At 42.5% G+C, this 19,259-nt stretch overlaps 2 protein-coding genes across 10 annotated transcripts in view; one reads left to right on the plus strand and one right to left on the minus strand.

The window, feature by feature from the left end:
• The first annotated feature begins 147 nt into the window (after window positions 1-147).
• Window positions 148-4,808, plus strand: LOC121574934 (T-complex protein 11-like protein 2). Of its 2 annotated transcripts, XM_041887629.2 has the most exons (11): window positions 148-429; window positions 576-714; window positions 872-958; window positions 1,136-1,268; window positions 1,389-1,509; window positions 1,625-1,845; window positions 2,100-2,236; window positions 2,610-2,794; window positions 3,079-3,260; window positions 3,558-3,730; window positions 4,013-4,808. In XM_041887629.2, exons 3-11 carry the CDS (start codon window positions 874-876, stop codon window positions 4,243-4,245), a joined length of 1,470 nt encoding a protein of 489 aa, XP_041743563.2. In that variant the 5' UTR covers window positions 148-429; window positions 576-714; window positions 872-873; the 3' UTR covers window positions 4,246-4,808. The 2 variants fall into 2 exon arrangements, with proteins under 2 accessions (XP_041743563.2, XP_041743564.2); XM_041887630.2 differs by lacking the exon at window positions 148-429 and having other exon boundaries at window positions 507-714.
• Window positions 4,809-8,551: 3,743 nt separating this feature from the next.
• The window catches only part of anks1ab (ankyrin repeat and sterile alpha motif domain containing 1Ab), a 32,682-nt gene continuing 21,974 nt past the window's right edge, over window positions 8,552-19,259 (minus strand). For 3 of the 8 annotated variants that reach the window (XM_045222908.1, XM_045222914.1, XM_045222915.1), the window contains 4 exons: window positions 18,742-18,924; window positions 16,822-16,920; window positions 14,364-14,461; window positions 8,552-9,884 (listed from right to left, as the gene is read on the minus strand). In XM_045222908.1, coding sequence (XP_045078843.1) covers window positions 9,716-9,884; window positions 14,364-14,461; window positions 16,822-16,920; window positions 18,742-18,924 — 549 coding nt within the window. In that variant the 3' untranslated portion in view covers window positions 8,552-9,715. Of the gene's footprint in view, window positions 9,885-13,386; window positions 14,462-16,821; window positions 16,921-18,741; window positions 18,925-19,259 lie in introns of those variants that run through there. The other 5 variants (XM_045222910.1, XM_045222909.1, XM_045222911.1 and 2 more) reach the window with 5 other exon arrangements.

The following is a 19,259-nucleotide window of genomic DNA, read 5'->3' on the forward strand; positions in this document are numbered from 1 at the left end:
TGGTCTATGTGACTGTATAGTACTGTGGCTTTGTTTTAGGGTAGGACTACCCAAATGCCAATCACATCTAGTTGCCATGGTACGTTCACACCTCTGGTATGCTTTGTAACACATTTTTAAAACGGCCTAATATGGACATTTCCGGTTGTTTGACAGTTTCCATCTATTTCACTTTAGAGAGAACTTTGAAACTGCACGTGGTTACTTTATTGTTTATTCCCTGGTAACATTCTACATAAAGGCGAACTTTGTATCATTCCTACTTGTCAAAACATTGCAGTTGCATCGCAAGGACAGTCTCCGGGCTGAACTAGAAAAACACGTCAGGGCACGCCCCTCTGTTTTGATTCAACCATGGAGCAAACCATCTGTCTGTCTATTATATTGAGTTTGAAACCAGAACATAAAACGAATGGACAATTTTTATGGGTAAGTTAAATTCATAAATATATTTACATCTCAAATATCTAGAGCATTTAATTTTGTAGTAGGCTTATGCTTACTACATATGGAACCGTCAGGCATAAATAGTATCCCCCACTTACGTAATGGTTTGGTCTGCTTTTAAACTTCAGAGCGCCGATGTTTAACTGTAGCAGACAGACGCATCCCTGCTATATTCATGTGCTACACAGTTGCATTTGATCGTCTGCATATAATTTAAAACTTCACACTGATTTACAAACGTTGTCTGGAGACTCAACACAATTGCTGGTGAGTTTGGTTCTCTCTTTAATAATTGAATAAGCTAACCAAAATGCAGTCTGACATTTTTTTCATACCCCGTTTTGTTGATGGTGAATATGTATTACCAGTATCGACATACCAAATAATATTATGAGACCATGATTACTTTATTTTCATGGTCCAGTCATGCAGAATGCAAACCCAATAGAAGAGGTGGGAGGCGACACACCCTGTGATGTGCCCTGTCTCCAGAAAATTGAATCCCCAACAGGTAACAGGCACTCCTCATGATCAGCTATTGGTATGGATTCATATGTTGAATTATGTGATTTTGTGGTTTTGTTGGTATTTGGTGTGTAATAAGGGTATTTCACTTCTCTCTCTCTCTCTCTCCTCTCTCTGCATGTGTCTGTCTGTCTGTGTGTGTCTGTCTGTCTTTATTTTCCAGGGAGCCCTCCCAAACAAGCCTCTCTCGCAGATATGATGGAGTTGGAGAATTGTGTTTCCAATCTCAGCCTTGCACATGAGATCGTGATCAACAGAGACTTCAGCTTCAGACAGAACAGCCCACCCAAAGACAGGCAAGACTAGTTATGAAACACACACACACCATTTCTGTGTAATGATGGTCAATAATCACTGTATGATCATATTATCAGTCACTTTGAAGTCACTGCTTTTTAATCATGATTTATTTTTAGCTTGGAAGGGAGAGTGACTGACATAGTTCACAGTGCTTTCTGGGACTGTCTTCGTGAGCAGCTTTCATGTAGCCCTCCAGACTATATCCATGCAGTCATTCTGCTACAAGAGGTGAAAACTGTGAGTATGGTCATGTACCTTTACTAGCTCACTCCTTCCCTCAGTTTCTCAGCATAGTATAGCAAACAAAGAAAGGCTAAGTGACCCACTGTGTGGTTGTCCCCTGTGTGGTCAGACCGTGTTGTCCCTGCTCCTTCCTGGCCATGTGCGTCTGAAGGCCCAGGTGGAGGAGGTTCTGGACCTGGAGCTGATCCAGCAGCAGGCAGATCACGGGGCCCTGGACCTTCAAAGACTGTCAGGCTACATCATCAATACCATGGCCTCCCTGTGTGCCCCTGTACGGGACCCAGAGATCAAGACACTACGGGATCTCTCGGAACCAGTGGAGCTCCTAAGGTGAGGGACAGGCTCAATTAACTCATTTTATGATAAAAATGTAATTATGTAGCATAATATCAGATATGAAAATGTAACCAAATTACCTTGGGAAAGACAACATCTCAGAATAGTTCAACTCTGGGAAGCTCCTTCCCAGACGATTCCCCTACTCATTCATAGTTACTTTGGGTATGGTCCACACATGTCCAGTAATGAACCAAGGCCTACTTGTGGTTTAATGCTAAGACATATTTTCCTTTCCTGACTAACAGGGAGATCTTCAGAGTCCTTGGCCTGATGAAGACAGACATGGTCAACTTCACCGTACAGAGCCTCAGACCTAATCTTCTTCAGCAGGCTGTCCAATACGAGCGAGCCAAGTTCCAGGAGATCCTAGAGGAGCAGCCTGGTGAGTGAGACAATGTTCTAAGAGAAAATCTACACTTAAAAGCATTTCAGTCCTGACAAATCTGACATGCTCCTAACATCCAGAAGGAAGAACCTGTGCTTCTACATCTGCATTGCTTGCTTTTTGGGGTTTTAGGCTGGGTTTCTGTATAAACACTTTGTGACATCTGCTGATATAAAAAGCTTTATACATTTATTTGATTGATTGATTGAACTCGGTTGGAAGGATAATCACTTTAATCGCATTCACACTTTCCATCAAATAAATGTCAGGAACTTCAAAACTGATATTGTTTGTCTAATGATGGTTTCCATATGTTTCTGTTGTTTATTCTATAATTGTATAAACTGCTTTTCTAACCATCCTTTTCAAGAGTTCCTGGACAATACCACCATTTGGCTTCAAGTGGCAGCACGAGAGGAGGCATCGGTCAGTGCCCAGTCTGACCTTGACCCTGGAACTCCCAGGCCACGTGGTCCAGTAAGTCCTACTGCTGTCCTGAACAGGGCTTACCTGCGACTGCTGAGCTGGGACCCCCATGACCAGAACTACCCTGAGGTAATCAAACAACGAGGACCCTGATTGGTTCTGTCTTCCCAGTGGCATAACAAGGATGTAGACAGTTCATGTAGTTTAGTGGAGAATATAATCCAGGAAGAAGGTGGTTGAAGACATTTTCAGCAAGGAAATGACATCAGGGAATTATCAGTGAATGGATGAATCACCTATTGCTCCAACAAATTAATAGATTGAGATTACATAATAATAATTCCCTGTGGTTTCACCCCCACGTATCTACTGGAAAATATTTTATAGTCCAAATTTCTCCTCTCCCTCCACAGACAGTTCTGATGGACAGAGCCCGCTTGGACGCACTGGGGAAGAGGCTGATCCTGCTGGTTCTTGAGGCATCAGTTCTGCTGTTGACCAGCACACAATGTGGGGGCGCTGTTTTCTCTCTGCAGGGGTTTGTAGTTAAACTCAAGCAGACCATCACTGCCCTGCTGGAGGGCAGTCACAGCAGGTAAGAGATGGGGGGGGGGATTTACTGGCTGTCTCGGGGCACAGGTAATGTATAACAGAAGAAGTATGGAAGTTGACAAAAGAGCCCAGCTGCCACACTTCAAATGTCTGCAACAAACCCCGGCTTCTGCAGGCTCAGTTAATAAACATTTAAAATACAAATGTTTATACATGATTTCATAAAGCTATTCATGCTGTACTCTCTAAAGTACAATCAAATGTATTATTGACAGTTCAATAAATCATCCTGCAGTTGTTCTGAATGGATGTTTGACACCAGTCTCTCTGGTGCGTTCAGGGACTTTGACCTGCAGGGGGCGTTGCTGGGGCTGGGGGAGCAGGTGCTGGTGCAGGTGAAGGAGGCTCTGATCACCCAGGAAGGACCAGCGCTGCCTCAGGACAGTGAAGACGTGCTTAAGGGACAGATCTCAGACCTGGCCAAGGACAACAACCCCATCCACACTCTCATAGGTCAGTCACCACCGGTGAGGGGCAACCCAAATCTGACCACCCAAGTTCAAGTACAGCAGTTCTTAAGACACTGCTTCAGCATTCCAGAGTAACTAGTTGCATGAGTACCATGTTAATCCTGAGATATGTGGAGGTCAATTTAACCATTACTGATACAATTATGATTTTCATACAGTTGTACAGTTTAGCAAGCTATGTTCTGTGTCTGCGAAGGTTCTTGTATGTCAGATGGGCAATGCAGCAGGCTGATTTCTCTCTCTTTGCATCTCACACATATTGTAGGAGAAAGAGTGCAGGGTTACCTCCAGGCCATGCTGGAGGGAGGCCCCACTAAAAGGAGTCCGTCCATGCCCCCTGCCCTGAGGCTGCTGAGTGCTGAGGTGGCAGAGCTGGGAATGGCCTTTGGGCGAATGGTCCATTTCAACCGCTCAGTCTTCGGCCCCTTCTACGCCCCCATCCTCAGGAAGTTGCTGTTCCCATTGGGAGAGGCCGAGATGGGGGAGGACTCCCGCTAGTCCCCTCAACACCTCAGGTCACCTGCATAAGCTGCCATTCAACATTTACACAATGTAGAGTGTATATACTGTATATTTAGACTTTAGAATATAAAAACGTTAGCAACATTTGTTAAACCAAAAACACATGACAGGCCATGAGATAAGTGGAATATTCTTCCATACAATCATACTGGAATTTATTTTCCTCAGGACACATTCGTTGTGGCAACCCTTGTGATAATCATTTTACTAATATCTAGAGTTTGCATGTATGTCAGCTGTAATTGATTGTATGTGCATTAGCTGGAGATTATGTGTAGGTACAGTAGGATTGAGATTCTTGAATGGTATGTACTGTATAACTTAAAGCACTTACCAAATATATGTATGCACTTTAGAACAATTTAAAAATACTGTACATCTATATTTTAATCTTTTGGAACTGTACATTACATAATTTGTGAAATATGTTGGGGGATTATTGAGTGAAATTTTTTATGCATTCTGACCAACTGAACAAAAATATAAAAGCAACATGTAAAGTGTTGGTCCCATGTTTCATGAGCTGAAATAAAATATCCCAGACATTTTCCATACGCACAAAAAGCTTATTTCTCACAAATTATGGGCACAAATGTGTTTACATCCCTGTTAGTGAGCATTTCTCCTTTGCCAAGATAATCCATCCACCTGACAGGTGTGGCATATCAAGAAGCTGATTAAACAGCATGATCATTACACAGGTGCACCATGTGCTGGGGACAATAAAAGGCCACTCTAAAATGTGCAGTTTTGTCACACAACTCAATGCCACAGATGTCTCAAGTTTTGAGGGCACGTGCAATTGGCATGCTGGTTGCAGGAATGTCCACCAGAGCTGTTGCCAGAGAATTGAATGTTAATTTCTCTACCATAAGCCGCCTCCAACGTCATTTTAGAAAATTTGGCAGTACGTCCAACTGGCCTCACAACTGCAGACCATGTACGTGTATGGCGTTGTGTGGGCGTGCGGTTTGCTGATGTCAACGTTGTGAACAGAGTGCCCTATGGTGGCGGTAGTATGGGCAGGCATAAGCTACGGACAACGAACACAATTGCATTTTATCTATGGCAGTTTGAATGCACAGAGATACCGTGACGAGATCCTGAGGCCCATTGTCGTACCATTCATCCACCGCCATCACCTCATGTTTCAGCATGGTAATGCACGGCCCCATGTCACAAGGATCTGACCACAATTCCTGGAAGCTGAAAATGTCCCAGTTCTTCTATGGCCTGCATACTCACCAGACATGTCACCCATTGAGCATGTTTGGGATGCTCCGGATCAACATGTACGACAGCGTGTTACAGTTTCTGACAATATCCAGCAACTTCACACAGCCATTGAAGAGGAGTGGGACAACATTCCACAGGCCACAATCAACAGCCTGACCAACTGTATGTGAAGGAGATGTGCTGCGCTGCATGAGGCAAATGGTGGTCACACCAGATACTGACTTTTTTTGATCCACACCCCTACCCTTTTAAAAAAGGTATCTGTGACCAACGGATACATATACAGTGGAGGAAAAAAGTATTTAGTCAGCCACCAATTGTGCAAGTTCTCCCACTTAAAAAGATGAGAGAGGCCTGTAGTTTTCATCATAGGTACACGTCAACTATGACAGACAAACTGAGATTTTTTTTCTCCAGAAAATCACATTGTAGGATTTTTTATGAATTTATTTGCAAATTATGGTGGAAAATAAGTATTTGGTCAATAACAAACAAGCAAGATTTCTGGCTCTCACAGACCTGTAACTTCTTCTTTAAGAGGCTCCTCTGTCCTCCACTCGTTACCTGTATTAATGGCACCTGTTTGAACTTGTTATCAGTATAAAAGACACCTGTCCACAACCTCAAACAGTCACACTCCAAACTCCACTATGGCCAAGACCAAAGAGCTGTCAAAGGACACCAGAAACAAAATTGTAGACCTGCACCAGGCTGGGAAGACTGAATCTGCAACAGGTAAGCAGCTTGGTTTGAAGAAATCAACTGTGGGAGCAATTATTAGGAAATGGAAGACATACAAGACCACTGATAATCTCCCTCGATCTGGGGCTCCACGCAAGATCTCACCCCGTGGGGTCAAAATGATCACAAGAACGGTGAGCAAAAATCCCAGAACCACACGGGGGGACCTAGTGAATGACCTGCAGAGAGCTGGGACCAAAGTAACAAAGCCTACCATCAGTAACACACTACGCCGCCAGGGACTCAAATCCTGCAGTGCCAGACGTGTCCCCCTGCTTAAGCCAGTACATGTCCAGGCCCGTCTGAAGTTTGCTAGAGTGCATTTGGATGATCCAGAAGAGGATTGGGAGAATGTCATATGGTCAGATGAAACCAAAATAGAGCTTTTTGGTAAAAACTCAACTCGTCGTGTTTGGAGGACAAAGAATGCTGAGTTGCATCCAAAGAACACCATACCTACTGTGAAGCATGGGGGTGGAAACATCATGCTTTGGGGCTGTTTTTCTGCAAAGGGACCAGGACGACTGATCCGTGTAAAGGAAAGAATGAATGGGGCCATGTATCGTGAGATTTTGAGTGAAAACCTCCTTCCATCAGCAAGGGCATTGAAGATGAAACGTGGCTGGGTCTTTCAGCATGACATGATCCCAAACACACCGCCCGGGCAATGAAGGAGTGTCTTCGTAAGAAGCATTTCAAGGTCCTGGAGTGGCCTAGCCAGTCTCCAGATCTCAACCCCATAGAAAATCTTTGGAGGGAGTTGAAAGTCAGTGTTGCCCAGCGACAGCCCCAAAACATCACTGCTCTAGAGGAGATCTGCATGGAGGAATGGGCCAAAATACCAGCAACAGTGTGTGAAAACCTTGTGAAGACTTACAGAAAACGTTTGACCTGTGTCATTGCCAACAAAGGGTATATAACAAAGTATTGAGAAACTTTTGTTATTGACCAAAGACTTATTTTCCACCATAATTTGCAAATAAATTCATTAAAAATCCTACAATGTGATTTTCTGGATATTTTTTTCTCATTTTGTCTGTCATAGTTGACGTGTACCTATGATGAAAACTACAGGCCTCTCTCATCTTTTTAAGTGGGAGAACTTGCACAATTGGTGGCTGACTAAATACTTTTTTTCCCCACTGTAACTGTATTCCCAGTCATGTGAAATCCATAGATTAGGGCCTAATGAGTAACTCAGTAAAATCGTAGAAGTTGTTGCATGTTGCGTTTATATTTGTGTTCAGTATATAATACTTAAAAGAATGTTATGACCTGTTATTCTTTTTCATTTTTTCAATATGATTTTTATTTCAAACAAGTTCATGAAGAGGAGACAAAATTCAGTTATCATTTATGATGTTTGGTTTAAGAGTAATGAGAAAAACATATTCAAAAGGAAAGACTAAGGATGGTGGAGTTTGTTTTTCTTAGTCAGCGGTAAGTAACCCTAAGCACAATATACTACTCCCAACATAAATGACAAATCGATATACCTATACATAAACCATATATACTGTAAATACACTTACATATCTTATAAAGAACTTCTGAAGTATAAAAGTGTGGGTATAAGGCCATATTATCTTGGTCAATAATCTTCTGTAGTAATTTCTAGGGTAAAGTATTAGGCCATCACTGCCCTTAACAAATAATCGAGGTGCCTCCCAGCCTGATGGAATTGAGCATGCCACTGACATCTCATTACAGAGTTAAACATTATTATATTATAACCACACTTCATCATTGGAGGCCTTAGCCTAATGCAGGGATGGGTAACTTGTAGCCCAGGGGAGTCATGCACCCCCAAAATCTAAGGGGGCATAAAGTACGTAAGGATCGCTGGGAGGTAGAGAATAAATTGAAGAATTTGGCATTTTTCAAACACCTGAAACAGCTTTTTCCTGCAATATATAGCCATAAACATTATGCTTAATTCTATGTCAAAAATATACGTATAATTTTATGCATAGCTAAGCATACCTCTTGAGCTGTCTGTATCGTCCTGACTGGTAAAAAAAAAAACTTGGAAACATGGCTGCATGGGATTGCTGGCTGCTGGATTTCTCTTAATGTGACTCTGTGTATCCAATGGCAATGTCCGCTTTAGGTAGAATGCCGGGAGACACTTGTGGATTTGACAGCTCTACTGCAGTTCCACCTCCGACACCGCCAAAACAACCGCTATGCGGATGTTGGCTAAAGCGGATCTGATTGAATAGAGCCCTTAGTTATTGCTTGCTTTTCTAAAGTCTACCAACTTTGCCAGCTAAGATAGACAAGCTAGCTACTCTAACTTGATTAATTGCCTGAAATGGCTTCTTGGTAGCTAGTTATGAGGTTGGGAGATTAGGCTAGCTAAAGCCAACTTCATGAAGTTGCTAAGTGGCTAGTATTATTACAGAAAAAGAAAATACTCATTTTTAACAGGACAAATCTGAAGGGGCTCCCTATGGGCATGGTCCCTCTGTTGTGGCCCCCAGCCCCATCAAAGTTGCCCATTTCTGGCCTACTTATTCACTACATACTGTACATATTGTAGTATGTCAGTCTTTGAAGATCATAGCATCTGCTGGTGTTCATCCCTTTTTATACTCTTTACTTACTTGTAAGTGATTTAAACCTACAATACCATGCTAAGATCTCACACTAAATAACAGATACTGCAGCCTGTAGAAGCTACATGTGTAGAAGCTTCCAGTTTTTACAAGGGTAAAGTGTTTGTAAGTTGCATTTTCTACCTAATTTAAATCAGTTGTCCCTCCATTAAATAATATATTTCATCCTCTTACTACGTCAGTTAGCCATATGAAAATAGTGTATTTTAAAAATGCATCAGTTTATTTCCATCACATTTTCTGTTCCAAATATCTTTGCTAGTGAGGGAGTATGACTTTTGCATGCATACATCTCCTCTGCCAGTCCCTGGGCTTGTCTTAGTGACAAAGAGATGCAATTAACTCTGGCAGCTCCTTCAAACTCCCATGCAAGTAAGATGCCCTAAGACACAATCAAATACCTTAAGAATGAGATTTTCCATTGTACTATTTAATTTCAGGTATATATTGCTTTACAATTTTAAACATTATCACATTATTATTGACAAACTATACTTTGCCCACAAATACATGGGCATAGCATTATTATGCTGGTACAGTAGTTCTACATTTGATTAATGTACTCTTGTTCTCTCTTCTTGATCCTTGCAGTAACAACATGATCATCTCAAATATACCTGAATCAATACAAATTGTCATTAATGGCCCATCATTAATTATCTATGATCTGTATATTACAGTACCTACATGAAGTCAGATGTGGAGGTAAAGACAGTCAGTGTGAGGCCAGGGAGGATATTTGACCTTTCAGACTGACCTTCTCGAGATAGGAGTGAGAGACAGGCCCTGCTTACCCAGTGGAGACAGACAGCTAGTGTAAGGTTATCATTTCATTTCTCGTTACTTGGTATTCAGGAGAGGTTGTAGAAGGCAGCAGACCTTACCAAACAGTCCCTCATAGACCCGCTGCATGTATCCCTGTTGGTCTCTGGCTCTAGTCTACACTCATGCAGACGCTCACATTGGCTGCTCCACTTCAACTCACAGCTTGGTGTCCGGAAACTTGAACGCTGGCGTGAGCTACACAAGGAAAACACTGGCGTTAAAAAAGACAGAAACATGCACAGCCAAATCATGCCACCACAATTGTGTCTGCTTGAAATAGCCCCTGCTCTTTAAAAACATAGGCTTTTATATGCACCCAAACCAGAGCAGGTTGAATGGGGCTTCATGATTTCAACACATAACAGGGAGGAACATACTTAGTGCAAGATAAATGACAATGCTGGACAATGTAAATGAGATGAGGTGCTGTATTTGTGAAACCAAGAAAAAAGTCAAACATAACAGCAAATTATAAGATAAAACAAAACAGACACTGCTATGTATGTACACCTCAATGGGCCATCAGAGGACGAAACACAAATACTGCCACATGCATCAGTACAGTAACAGTCAGAACAGGACAGAGTAACGATGAGAGACAGCTACAATACCACACAGAGACTAGCACGTCTTAACAGTCATTCTCCAGTCAGCCATCCTGTATTAACCAGGTGTCGTTCGGAGAGAGGCTAAACATAACATCTTCTGCAGCAGGGGACACAGAATGAGGACAGCGGCTAGAGACAGAACAAGCCATCTTCCCATAAGGACACTAACACAAGGCTACACAGCACACAGAATAGGTTGAGCAAAACACAAACAGATAGAGCCAACAGACCATGACAAAAGACCATGACAAAAGGTATGTGGACACCTCGTCGAACATCTCATTTCAAAATCATGGGCATTAATATGGAATTGGTCCCCCCTTTGCTACTATTTACATTTTACATTTTTACATTTACATTTACATTTTAGTCATTTAGCAGACGCTCTTATCCAGAGCGACTTACAGGAGCAATTAGGGTTAAGTGCCTTGCTCAAGGGCACATTTACGTCATTTAGCAGACGCTCTTATCCAGAGCGACTCACAAATTGGTGCATTCACCCTATAGCCAGTGGGATAACCACTTTACAATTTTTTTGGGGGGGGTAGAAGGATTACTTTATCCTATCCCAGGTATTCCTTAAAGAGGTGGGGTTTCAAATGTCTCCGGAAGGTGGTGAGTGACTCCGCTGTCCTGGCGTCGTGAGGGAGCTTGTTCCACCATTGGGGTGCCAGAGCAGCAAACAGTTTTGACTGGGCTGAGCGGGAACTATGCTTCCGCAGAGGAAGGGAGCCAGCAGGCCAGAGGTGGATGAACGCTAATGCCCTCGTTTGGGTGTAGGGACTGATCAGAGCCCGAAGGTACAGAGGTGCCGTTCCCCTCACTGCTCCATAGGCAAGCACCATGGTCTTGTAACGGATGCGAGCTTCAACTGGAAGCCAGTGGAGTGTGCGGAGGAGGGGGGTGACGTGAGAGAACTTGGGAAGGTTGAACACCAGACGGGCTGCGGCGTTCTGGATGAGTTGTAGGGGTTTAATGGCACAGGCAGGGAGGCCAGCCAACAGCGAGTTGCAGTAATACTATAACAGCCTCCACTCTTCTGGGAAGGCTTTGCACTAGATGTTGGAACATTGCTGCAGGGACCATTCAGCCACAAGAGCATTAGTGAGGTCGGGCACTGATTTTGGGCGATTAGGCCTGGCTCGCAGTCGGCTTTCCAATTCATCCCAAAGGTGTTCGATGGGGTTGAGGTCAGGGCTCTGTGCAAGCCAGTTAAGTTCTTCCACACTGATCTCGACAAACCATTTCTGTATGGACCTCGCTTTGTGCACGGGGGAATTGTCATGCTGAAACAAGAAAGGGCCTTCACCAAACTGTTGCCACAAAGTTGGAAGCACAGAATCGTCTAGAATGTCATTGGAGGCTGTAGCATTAAGATTTCCCTTCACTGGAACTAAGGGGCCTAGCCTGAACCACGAAAAACAGCCCCAGACCATTATTCCTCCTCCACCAAACTTTACAGTTAGCACTATATATTCAGGAAGGTAGCATTCTCCTGGCATCCGCCAAACCCAGATTTGTTCGTCGGACTGCCAGATGGTGAAGGGTGATTCATCACTCCAGAGAACGCGTTTCCACTGCTCCAGAGTCCAATGGCGGTGAGCTTTACACCATTCCAGCCGACACTTGGCATTGCGCATGGTGATCTTTGGCTTGTGTGCGGCTGCTCGGCCAAGGAAACCCATTTTGTGAAGCGCCCAACAAACAGTTCTTGCTTCCAGAGGCAGTTTGGAACTCGGTAGTGGGTGTTGCAACCGAGGACAGACGATTTTTACTCACTATGCGCTTCAGCACTCAGCGGTCCCGTTCTGTGAGCTTGTGTGGCCTACCACCTCGCGCCTGAGCCGTTGTTGCTCCTAGACATTTCCATTTCACAATAAGAGCACTAACAGTTGACCAGGGCAGCTCTAGCAGGGCATAAATTTGATGAACTGACTTGTTGGAAAGGTGGCATCCTATGATGGTGCCACATTGAAAGTCACTGAGCTCTTCAGTAAGGCCATTCTACTGCCAATGTTTGTCTATGGAGATTGCATGGCTGTGTGCTCGATTTTATACACCTGTCAGCAACGGGTGTGGCTGAAATAACCAAATCCACTAATTTGAAGGGGTGTCCACATACTTTTATATATATAGTGCATTGAATCTTTGGCACTGTCACTCATTTTCTAGTGACAAATGTGTTTAAACATACTGTACCTCATGTTGAACCTATGTGACATGGCATGGATTACAACCCACGTAATCTTGATAAGATGCTACATAAGGAGTCCAGCAACACCAATGTGCCTTGCCTCATAAATAGTCTAAAATGAAAACAATGTTATTGGGAATATCTTGTATCCTTCACCATGAATTGGCAAATTAAATTATTGACATCAAATTCCTTGGACATACCCAAAACGTGGCCTTCATGACCATTTGTTTTGGTAATTTCTCATACGTTTGTATTTGCATTATTTACTACGACAACAGATTGTGGTGATGCTTCGATTTCCCTTGGTTTCTTTCACTAAATATATTTTAGGAAGCATCTCTTATTAAAGAAACCAACCATATCCATTTTAAAACAAAAATGTTTTAAAAGGGATAGTGCCATGTTTTAGCACAGTGTTCTCTGATGAGCCGAACAGTCTCTGATGATTGTCTCTCTTCGTAATACAATTACTGGTGTGGCACCATGCACACTGTGGCGCTACAGAGCATTATATACATTATTATCTGGACAAACCTGTACCATTACAACACCTTCATTGCAGCTCAGCCAAAGTGTTCATGTGTTGTCAACTCGAAAGTGCTGTTAGTCCTTTTTAACCATGGAAGACGCATGTAGCAGTCAGCAGGTGTGGAGAGTGTGTGATGGTGGCAAGGGATGCTCAATTGATTACATTTAGATAAACTGATAGATGGCCAGATTGAAGTAATTAAGGCTACTGTTCTTGGCAGATTGATGAAGAAGTTGTCCTCCCATTTGTGTATGAGAAGAGCACACAGGAAATTGAGGTTCAGTTCTTGATCCATTTCTAATGGAAAGGGAAGATTCCTTGATGATCCATCAATGTATGATAAAAAAATGCGTAGAAAAAAAGTGTGTTGTTATTTTTTATTATTTTTTAATAGATGTTTTGTCCTTCATGCAGCCCAAGCTAGATGTGTCTCCTCACAGCGCCTCACAGTGGTAGATGTCTGGCAAGACAGGACAAGCTACAGATGGGGAAATAAAAATATTGAATTTGCCTTTAGGGAAAAACAAGTGAAATACAAAAATAAACATGGCATTAAAAAGACAAGAAAAACTGTTAATCCTTTTGGGAAGGGGATAAACTATTGTTTATGACTGAGGAGGTTGTTTGGGAAGGATAGGCTAAGAGTTCCACTCTATATGGGACCAAAACGGTCTGTGGATAATATCACAAGAGTAGTAGTCCTTTGGTGTTAGATAAAAAGGGGGACTTATGAAGGTTTGTTCTTTTCTTGTTCACATTGGCAGTACAGCCAATGCTAATCATGTAACTATCAGCTAAAAATGCAACAGGTAGCTCAACAAAAAAAAAAGTAATGCTTGTTTTAACTGAAGGGAGTCACTTGGAAAATAATGGCATGACAGGAAGAGAATAAAAAGCCACAATCTCTTCAATGATGATAAACCTAATAGGGGGTGGATGCAAATGCAAGTAGTTGGGAGGAGGAGGAGGCAGATCGGTTGAGAGAGCAGGGCCATTGTAGGTTCAGTTCAGGTCCATCCACAAGTCAAGGGGCTCCATCAGTGGCTGCAGCAGTGTCAGGAGGAGCAGGGGCTGCCAAGGGGTGAGGAACAGGAGAGAGAGCTGCAGGGATGTGTGATGTCAGAGCAGGGTGAGGTTTGTGTAGGTCAGGGCAGGGCAAAGGAGAGGGGGCAGCCCTGAGGGATGCTACCATCACAGTGAGAAGGCACGGGGCTTGTGAGAGAGAGAGAGAGAGAGAGAGAGAGAGAGAGAGGGTGGTAGAGGTCAGGGGTCAAACTGGGTGCTAGTGCGGGGTGGAGGCGGGGCAGGGGATCCAGTCTCAGAATATGGTGGTCTCGTACTTGGTGCTGACAGGGCGCTTGTTGGAGTCTCTCTGGTTGAAGAGCCAGGTGGTGCTGCCCAGGGACTGCATGTCTGCATCCATCTCCAGAGGGTCAATCTGCCGGGGGAGGGGAGGGGGGATGAGAGTCGCACACTCAAGTCCTCAGCACACGTGCAAGTGGATTAAAGGCACAGTCCAGTGATGCAAGAATCACAGACACCAGGGCTCAATCCACAACATAGCAAAACAGGCTGTTGGAGACCTAACAGACCACACACACTCCCATCTGTCTCTTAATCTGAGTTTCAAATTAAGTGAAAATGTGAAAACACCATTAGGATCCAAACATGCACTCTTAACCAATAGGGTCACCGAAAAAAAAGCGTCTCTGTTAACACATCAGCAGCCAGAAATCAACACTGATCACTACCAGGATAAATATCATATGTTATAGCTTTTCCATATGAATAAATTCACTTCAATTAGTAGTCCTGTATATCTGATTACACTAAACACCACTGATAAACCCCAAATAAAGTACATTGTGGCAATGCAACACTGAAATGTACTACTGTCTACATATACAGTTTAAAGTCATTAAAACTTGTTTTTCAACCACTCCACAAATTTCTTGTTAACAAACTATAGTTTTGGCCAGTCGGTTAGGACATCTACTTTGTGCATGACACAAGTAATTTTTCCAACAATTGTTTACAAACAGATTATTTCACTTATAATTCACTGTATCACAATTCCAGTGGGTCAGAAGTTTACTGTGCCTTTAAACAGCTTGGAAAATTCCAGAAAATGATGTCATGACTTTAGAAGCTTCTGATAGGCTAATTGACATAATTTGAGTCAATTGGAGGTGTACCTGTGGATGTATTTCAAGGCCTACTTTCAAACTCAGTGCCTCTTTGATTGACACCATGGGGAAAAAAAAGAAATCAGCCAAGACCTCAGAAAGAAAATGGTTGACCTCCACAAGTCTGGTTCATCCTTGGGAGCAATTTCCAAACGCCTGAAGGTACCACGTTCATCTTTACAAACAATAGTACGCAAATATAAACACCATGGGACCACGCAGCCGTCATATCGCTCAGGAAGGAGACGCGTTCTGTCTCCTAGAGATTTTTTTGGGGTCATTTAACAGACGCTCTTATCCAGAGCGACTTACATTTAGTGAGTGCATACATTTTTCATACTGGGCCCCCCGTGGGAAACAAACCCACAACCCTGGCATTGCAAGCGCCATGCTCTACCAACTGAGCTACAGGGGGGCCTGTAGAGATGAACGTACTTTGGTGCGAAAAGTGCAAATCAATCCCAGAACAACAGCAACGGACCTTGTGAAGATGCTGGAGGAAACAGGTACAAAAGTATCTATATCCACAGTAAAACGAGCCCTATATTGACATAACTTGAAAGGCCGCTCAGCAAGGAAGAAGCCACTGCTCGTTAAAGCTTGGTCGCAAATGGATCTTCCAAATGAACAATGACCCCAAGCATACTTTCAAAGTTGTGGCAAAATGGCTTAAGGACAACAAAGTCAAGGTATTGGAGTGGCCATCACAAAGCCCTGACCTCAATCCTATAGAAAATGTGTGGGCAGAACTGAAAAAGTGTGTGTGAGCAAGGAGGCCTACAAACCACCAGCTCTGTCAGGAGGAATGGGCATAAATTCACCCAACTTATTGTGGGAAGCTTGTGGAAGGCTACCCGACACATTTGACCCAAGTTAAACAATTTAAAGGCAATGATACCCAATACTAATTGAGTGTATGTAAACTTCTGACCCACTGGGAATGTGATTAAAGAAATAAAAGCTGAAATAAATAATTCTCTCTACTATTATTCTGACATTTCACATTCTTAAAATAAAGTGGTGATCCTAACTGACCTAAGACGGAATTTTTACTAGGATTAAATGTCAGGAATTGTGATAGAACAGAGTTTAAATGTATTTGGCTGAGGTGTATGTAAACTTCTGACTTAAACTGTATATATATCAATTCTAGCTGTCCAACATCCGATTCATCAGAATCCAAAAGTTGAGTGATATAGCAGGATTAAGACTAAATAGGCCACCTCAAGCATCTTTCTATTTGTACTGATCACACAGCTATGCAATTAAAACACTAGATCATTAGCAGCACAACTGTTAAGCCATTAATCATTTGTAGCTGGTTAAGTCAAAGCTAAGGTATAGCCTAATTATCCTCGGGAAACAATTCATGAGAAAGAACTGCTTATCTTAAAAAAGCTCAAATGCAATGACTACAAGAAAATAGAGAATGTGGCAGAAATTCAGTGTAGGCTATGTCATATCAAAAGGGCAAATATTCTGTAGCTAGATGAAGTGCCTGGGGAAAAAAACTAAAGGTGGACATGGAATGACGAGAGAGAGAGTTAGAGGTGTGTCAGGTGGGTTAGCAGATGGATGATGAAGGATAGCGGAAAGGAGGAGAGAGCAGGACCTGGACTCCAGGGCTAACAGAGTGCAACGGGAGGAAGGAGGGGCGGTGGGTAGTACACGTGTGACAGTAACAGCAGCGGCATTCTAGCGGAGGGGCACCCTGGGAAACAGGAGGATCAAGAAGACAAGAGCAAAGAAATGTTAAACAGGGAAAGGTCATTCATAGTGGCACTGAACGGACCATAGCGATGCACGGTATACTGTAAAGAGTGTATAATCTAGGTTGTTTATCACATCCTATTTGGTGTAGACAAATAATGTTGTTAAGATTGAACTCTGAAACAATGTTTTATACTAGACAGCAGCTGGCATAGCAGGGTTTTATCTCATCTGCCAACTAGACTGGACTGTACTAGCCAGGTTCCCTTCAGTATCTAGGCACAGCCAGCACAGTACAGTACAGGGTACACAGTGCAGTTTGGGGGAGTACTGAACTACATGTAGTTCAACTAGTAATTTAACTACATTTTGCAGTAGATTGGTGGTAGTTAAACTACATTCAAATCTTGGTAGTGTTTTCAGTAGTTAATTACATTTTTGTCATGTAGCGGTGTAGCTAACAACTGGAACTACACACTACTTTTTTTGCTAAAATAAAATATACTCACTTGAAACAAAAAATAAAAAATACAATAAAATATTCTTACTTGAAACAGTTTTTGTGTTTAATAGGCTAATTTACACATTCTGTTAACGTCTGAGCTGTTCTTGCAATTTGTAGTCTATGACATTTCAGATTTAGATATGATAATGTATCATGAAGCAGTTTGGATGTAGTGAACTACTTTTTCAAGGTAACTTTAGTTATGTAAACTATATTTTTCTTAAGGGTAGCTTTAGTGTAGCTCAACATTTTCCAGTGTGAAGTAATTGTTAGCGTGGTAAACTATATTTTCAGAGTAGCTTCCCCAACACTGACAGTGTTCAGCTGCACAGTGATTTATGACATTATTTACATGGGACAAAAATAGTGCACACCTGGCAAGAATGAAATCACATACCTAATATATTATACCTCATATATTATACCTCACATATTATACCTCATATAGTATCCCTCATATATTATACATCATATATTATACCCAGGGGCACAACTTTGGTTTTAGAAGTGGGGGGGACATAATGGGTTTTTTTTGTACGTTTTTTTTAATCCAGTCCAATAAACACTCCAAACAGCCTACCCGACTGCTTGGAGGCGTCCGCATGGTCCTAAAGCACACCGTTGCTTCGTTTTGTATCACATTCCAATGATAAAACAGTGGGGGACAAAAATGCCATTTCAGTTGCGCCCCTGATTAATTTATACCTAATACATTATACCTCATATATTATACCTCATTATATATTCTGTTTATAGCAGATAATAAAGCATGGTGCAGCTTTCTCAGGTGACAGTGATCACTAAGTGTTCATTATCCTTGGGCCTGAAAGGTCAATACATCCATACATGGCCTGAGGCATACGTAAACATTTACGTAACACTCTCAATCAATATACTGGGAAACAGTGAAGGGACAAGGTGACCAGCAGAGAGACACAAAGCTCTCCCTCTCTCTACTCACAGAGGAAATCACATCCTGCCTGTAAGCAAAAAAATAAGACTATTCATTCATCATGATTCTTATATTGTATGGCTGCAGGAAAATCTACTCCGATCTGAGTGACTCAGAGTTGGGGAGATGAGATTGGTAGCAAAATAATGACTCATCACTTTCATCGCTCTACAAGTCTTCCTTTGTGTGTAACGGGGTTATCAGTGGTTTAAAAGCCGCATCCACACATACACATTTACACATACATACTGAATATACAGAAACACAGTATGTATATACACATAATGCAAGTACAGAAACGCACACACAGCTACATGCTGTGCTACGAGTGAGATTTGTGTTTGTGCTCAGTGTGTGGTACCCACTGTTGATCTCCTCATGCTGCTCCATTGCTGTGACGTGGGCTGGCTGGATTTGGTCTCAATGACCTCTGACCCCAGAGATGGTGGGGGGGCCGGGACATACTGCCTGGCCTTGGTCTGGAGAGCCAGCTGATAGGCCACCTCAAAGGCCTGTCCCAGCGTCAGGATGATCTCATAGGTCTGGGTCTGTACCGAGGGAGGGAGTAAAGAATGAACAGACGGTTGCAGTAGTGACTGACAGCTACTTTGAATGAGGCACTCTGAATGAGGTACTAATTATAATAAATCTGCATTTTTGTCATTGCGATGCCATTCATAGCAGGAGCACTATGTTAATCAAGGATGCAATTAGACAATCAAGATGTAGCTTTGTATCGTGTGCCAGGCCTTTTTGAAACACGGATTTAAAAGTGACAAATTAAGATATGAAGTTACTTGCATGACAGCAGGTGCATTACTTTAATCAAGACATTAAGGCTATTTAATTCATCAAGATATGAAGTTGCATGCAGTTTTATCAG

The sequence above is a fragment of the Coregonus clupeaformis genome, chromosome 10 (genome assembly GCF_020615455.1).
Source record: "Coregonus clupeaformis isolate EN_2021a chromosome 10, ASM2061545v1, whole genome shotgun sequence".
In the NCBI taxonomy this organism is placed as follows: Eukaryota; Metazoa; Chordata; class Actinopteri; order Salmoniformes; family Salmonidae; genus Coregonus; species Coregonus clupeaformis.

Bases quoted from the DNA above. Each gene is read 5' to 3' on its own strand.
- LOC121574934 (XM_041887629.2), top strand. From the start codon at position 874: ATGCAGAATGCAAACCCAATAGAAGAGGTGGGAGGCGACACACCCTGT. The intron at 2,795-3,078 runs GTAATCAAACAA...CTCCCTCCACAG, and splicing joins ATGACCAGAACTACCCTGAG to ACAGTTCTGATGGACAGAGC. The intron at 3,261-3,557 runs GTAAGAGATGGG...TGGTGCGTTCAG, and splicing joins CTGGAGGGCAGTCACAGCAG to GGACTTTGACCTGCAGGGGG.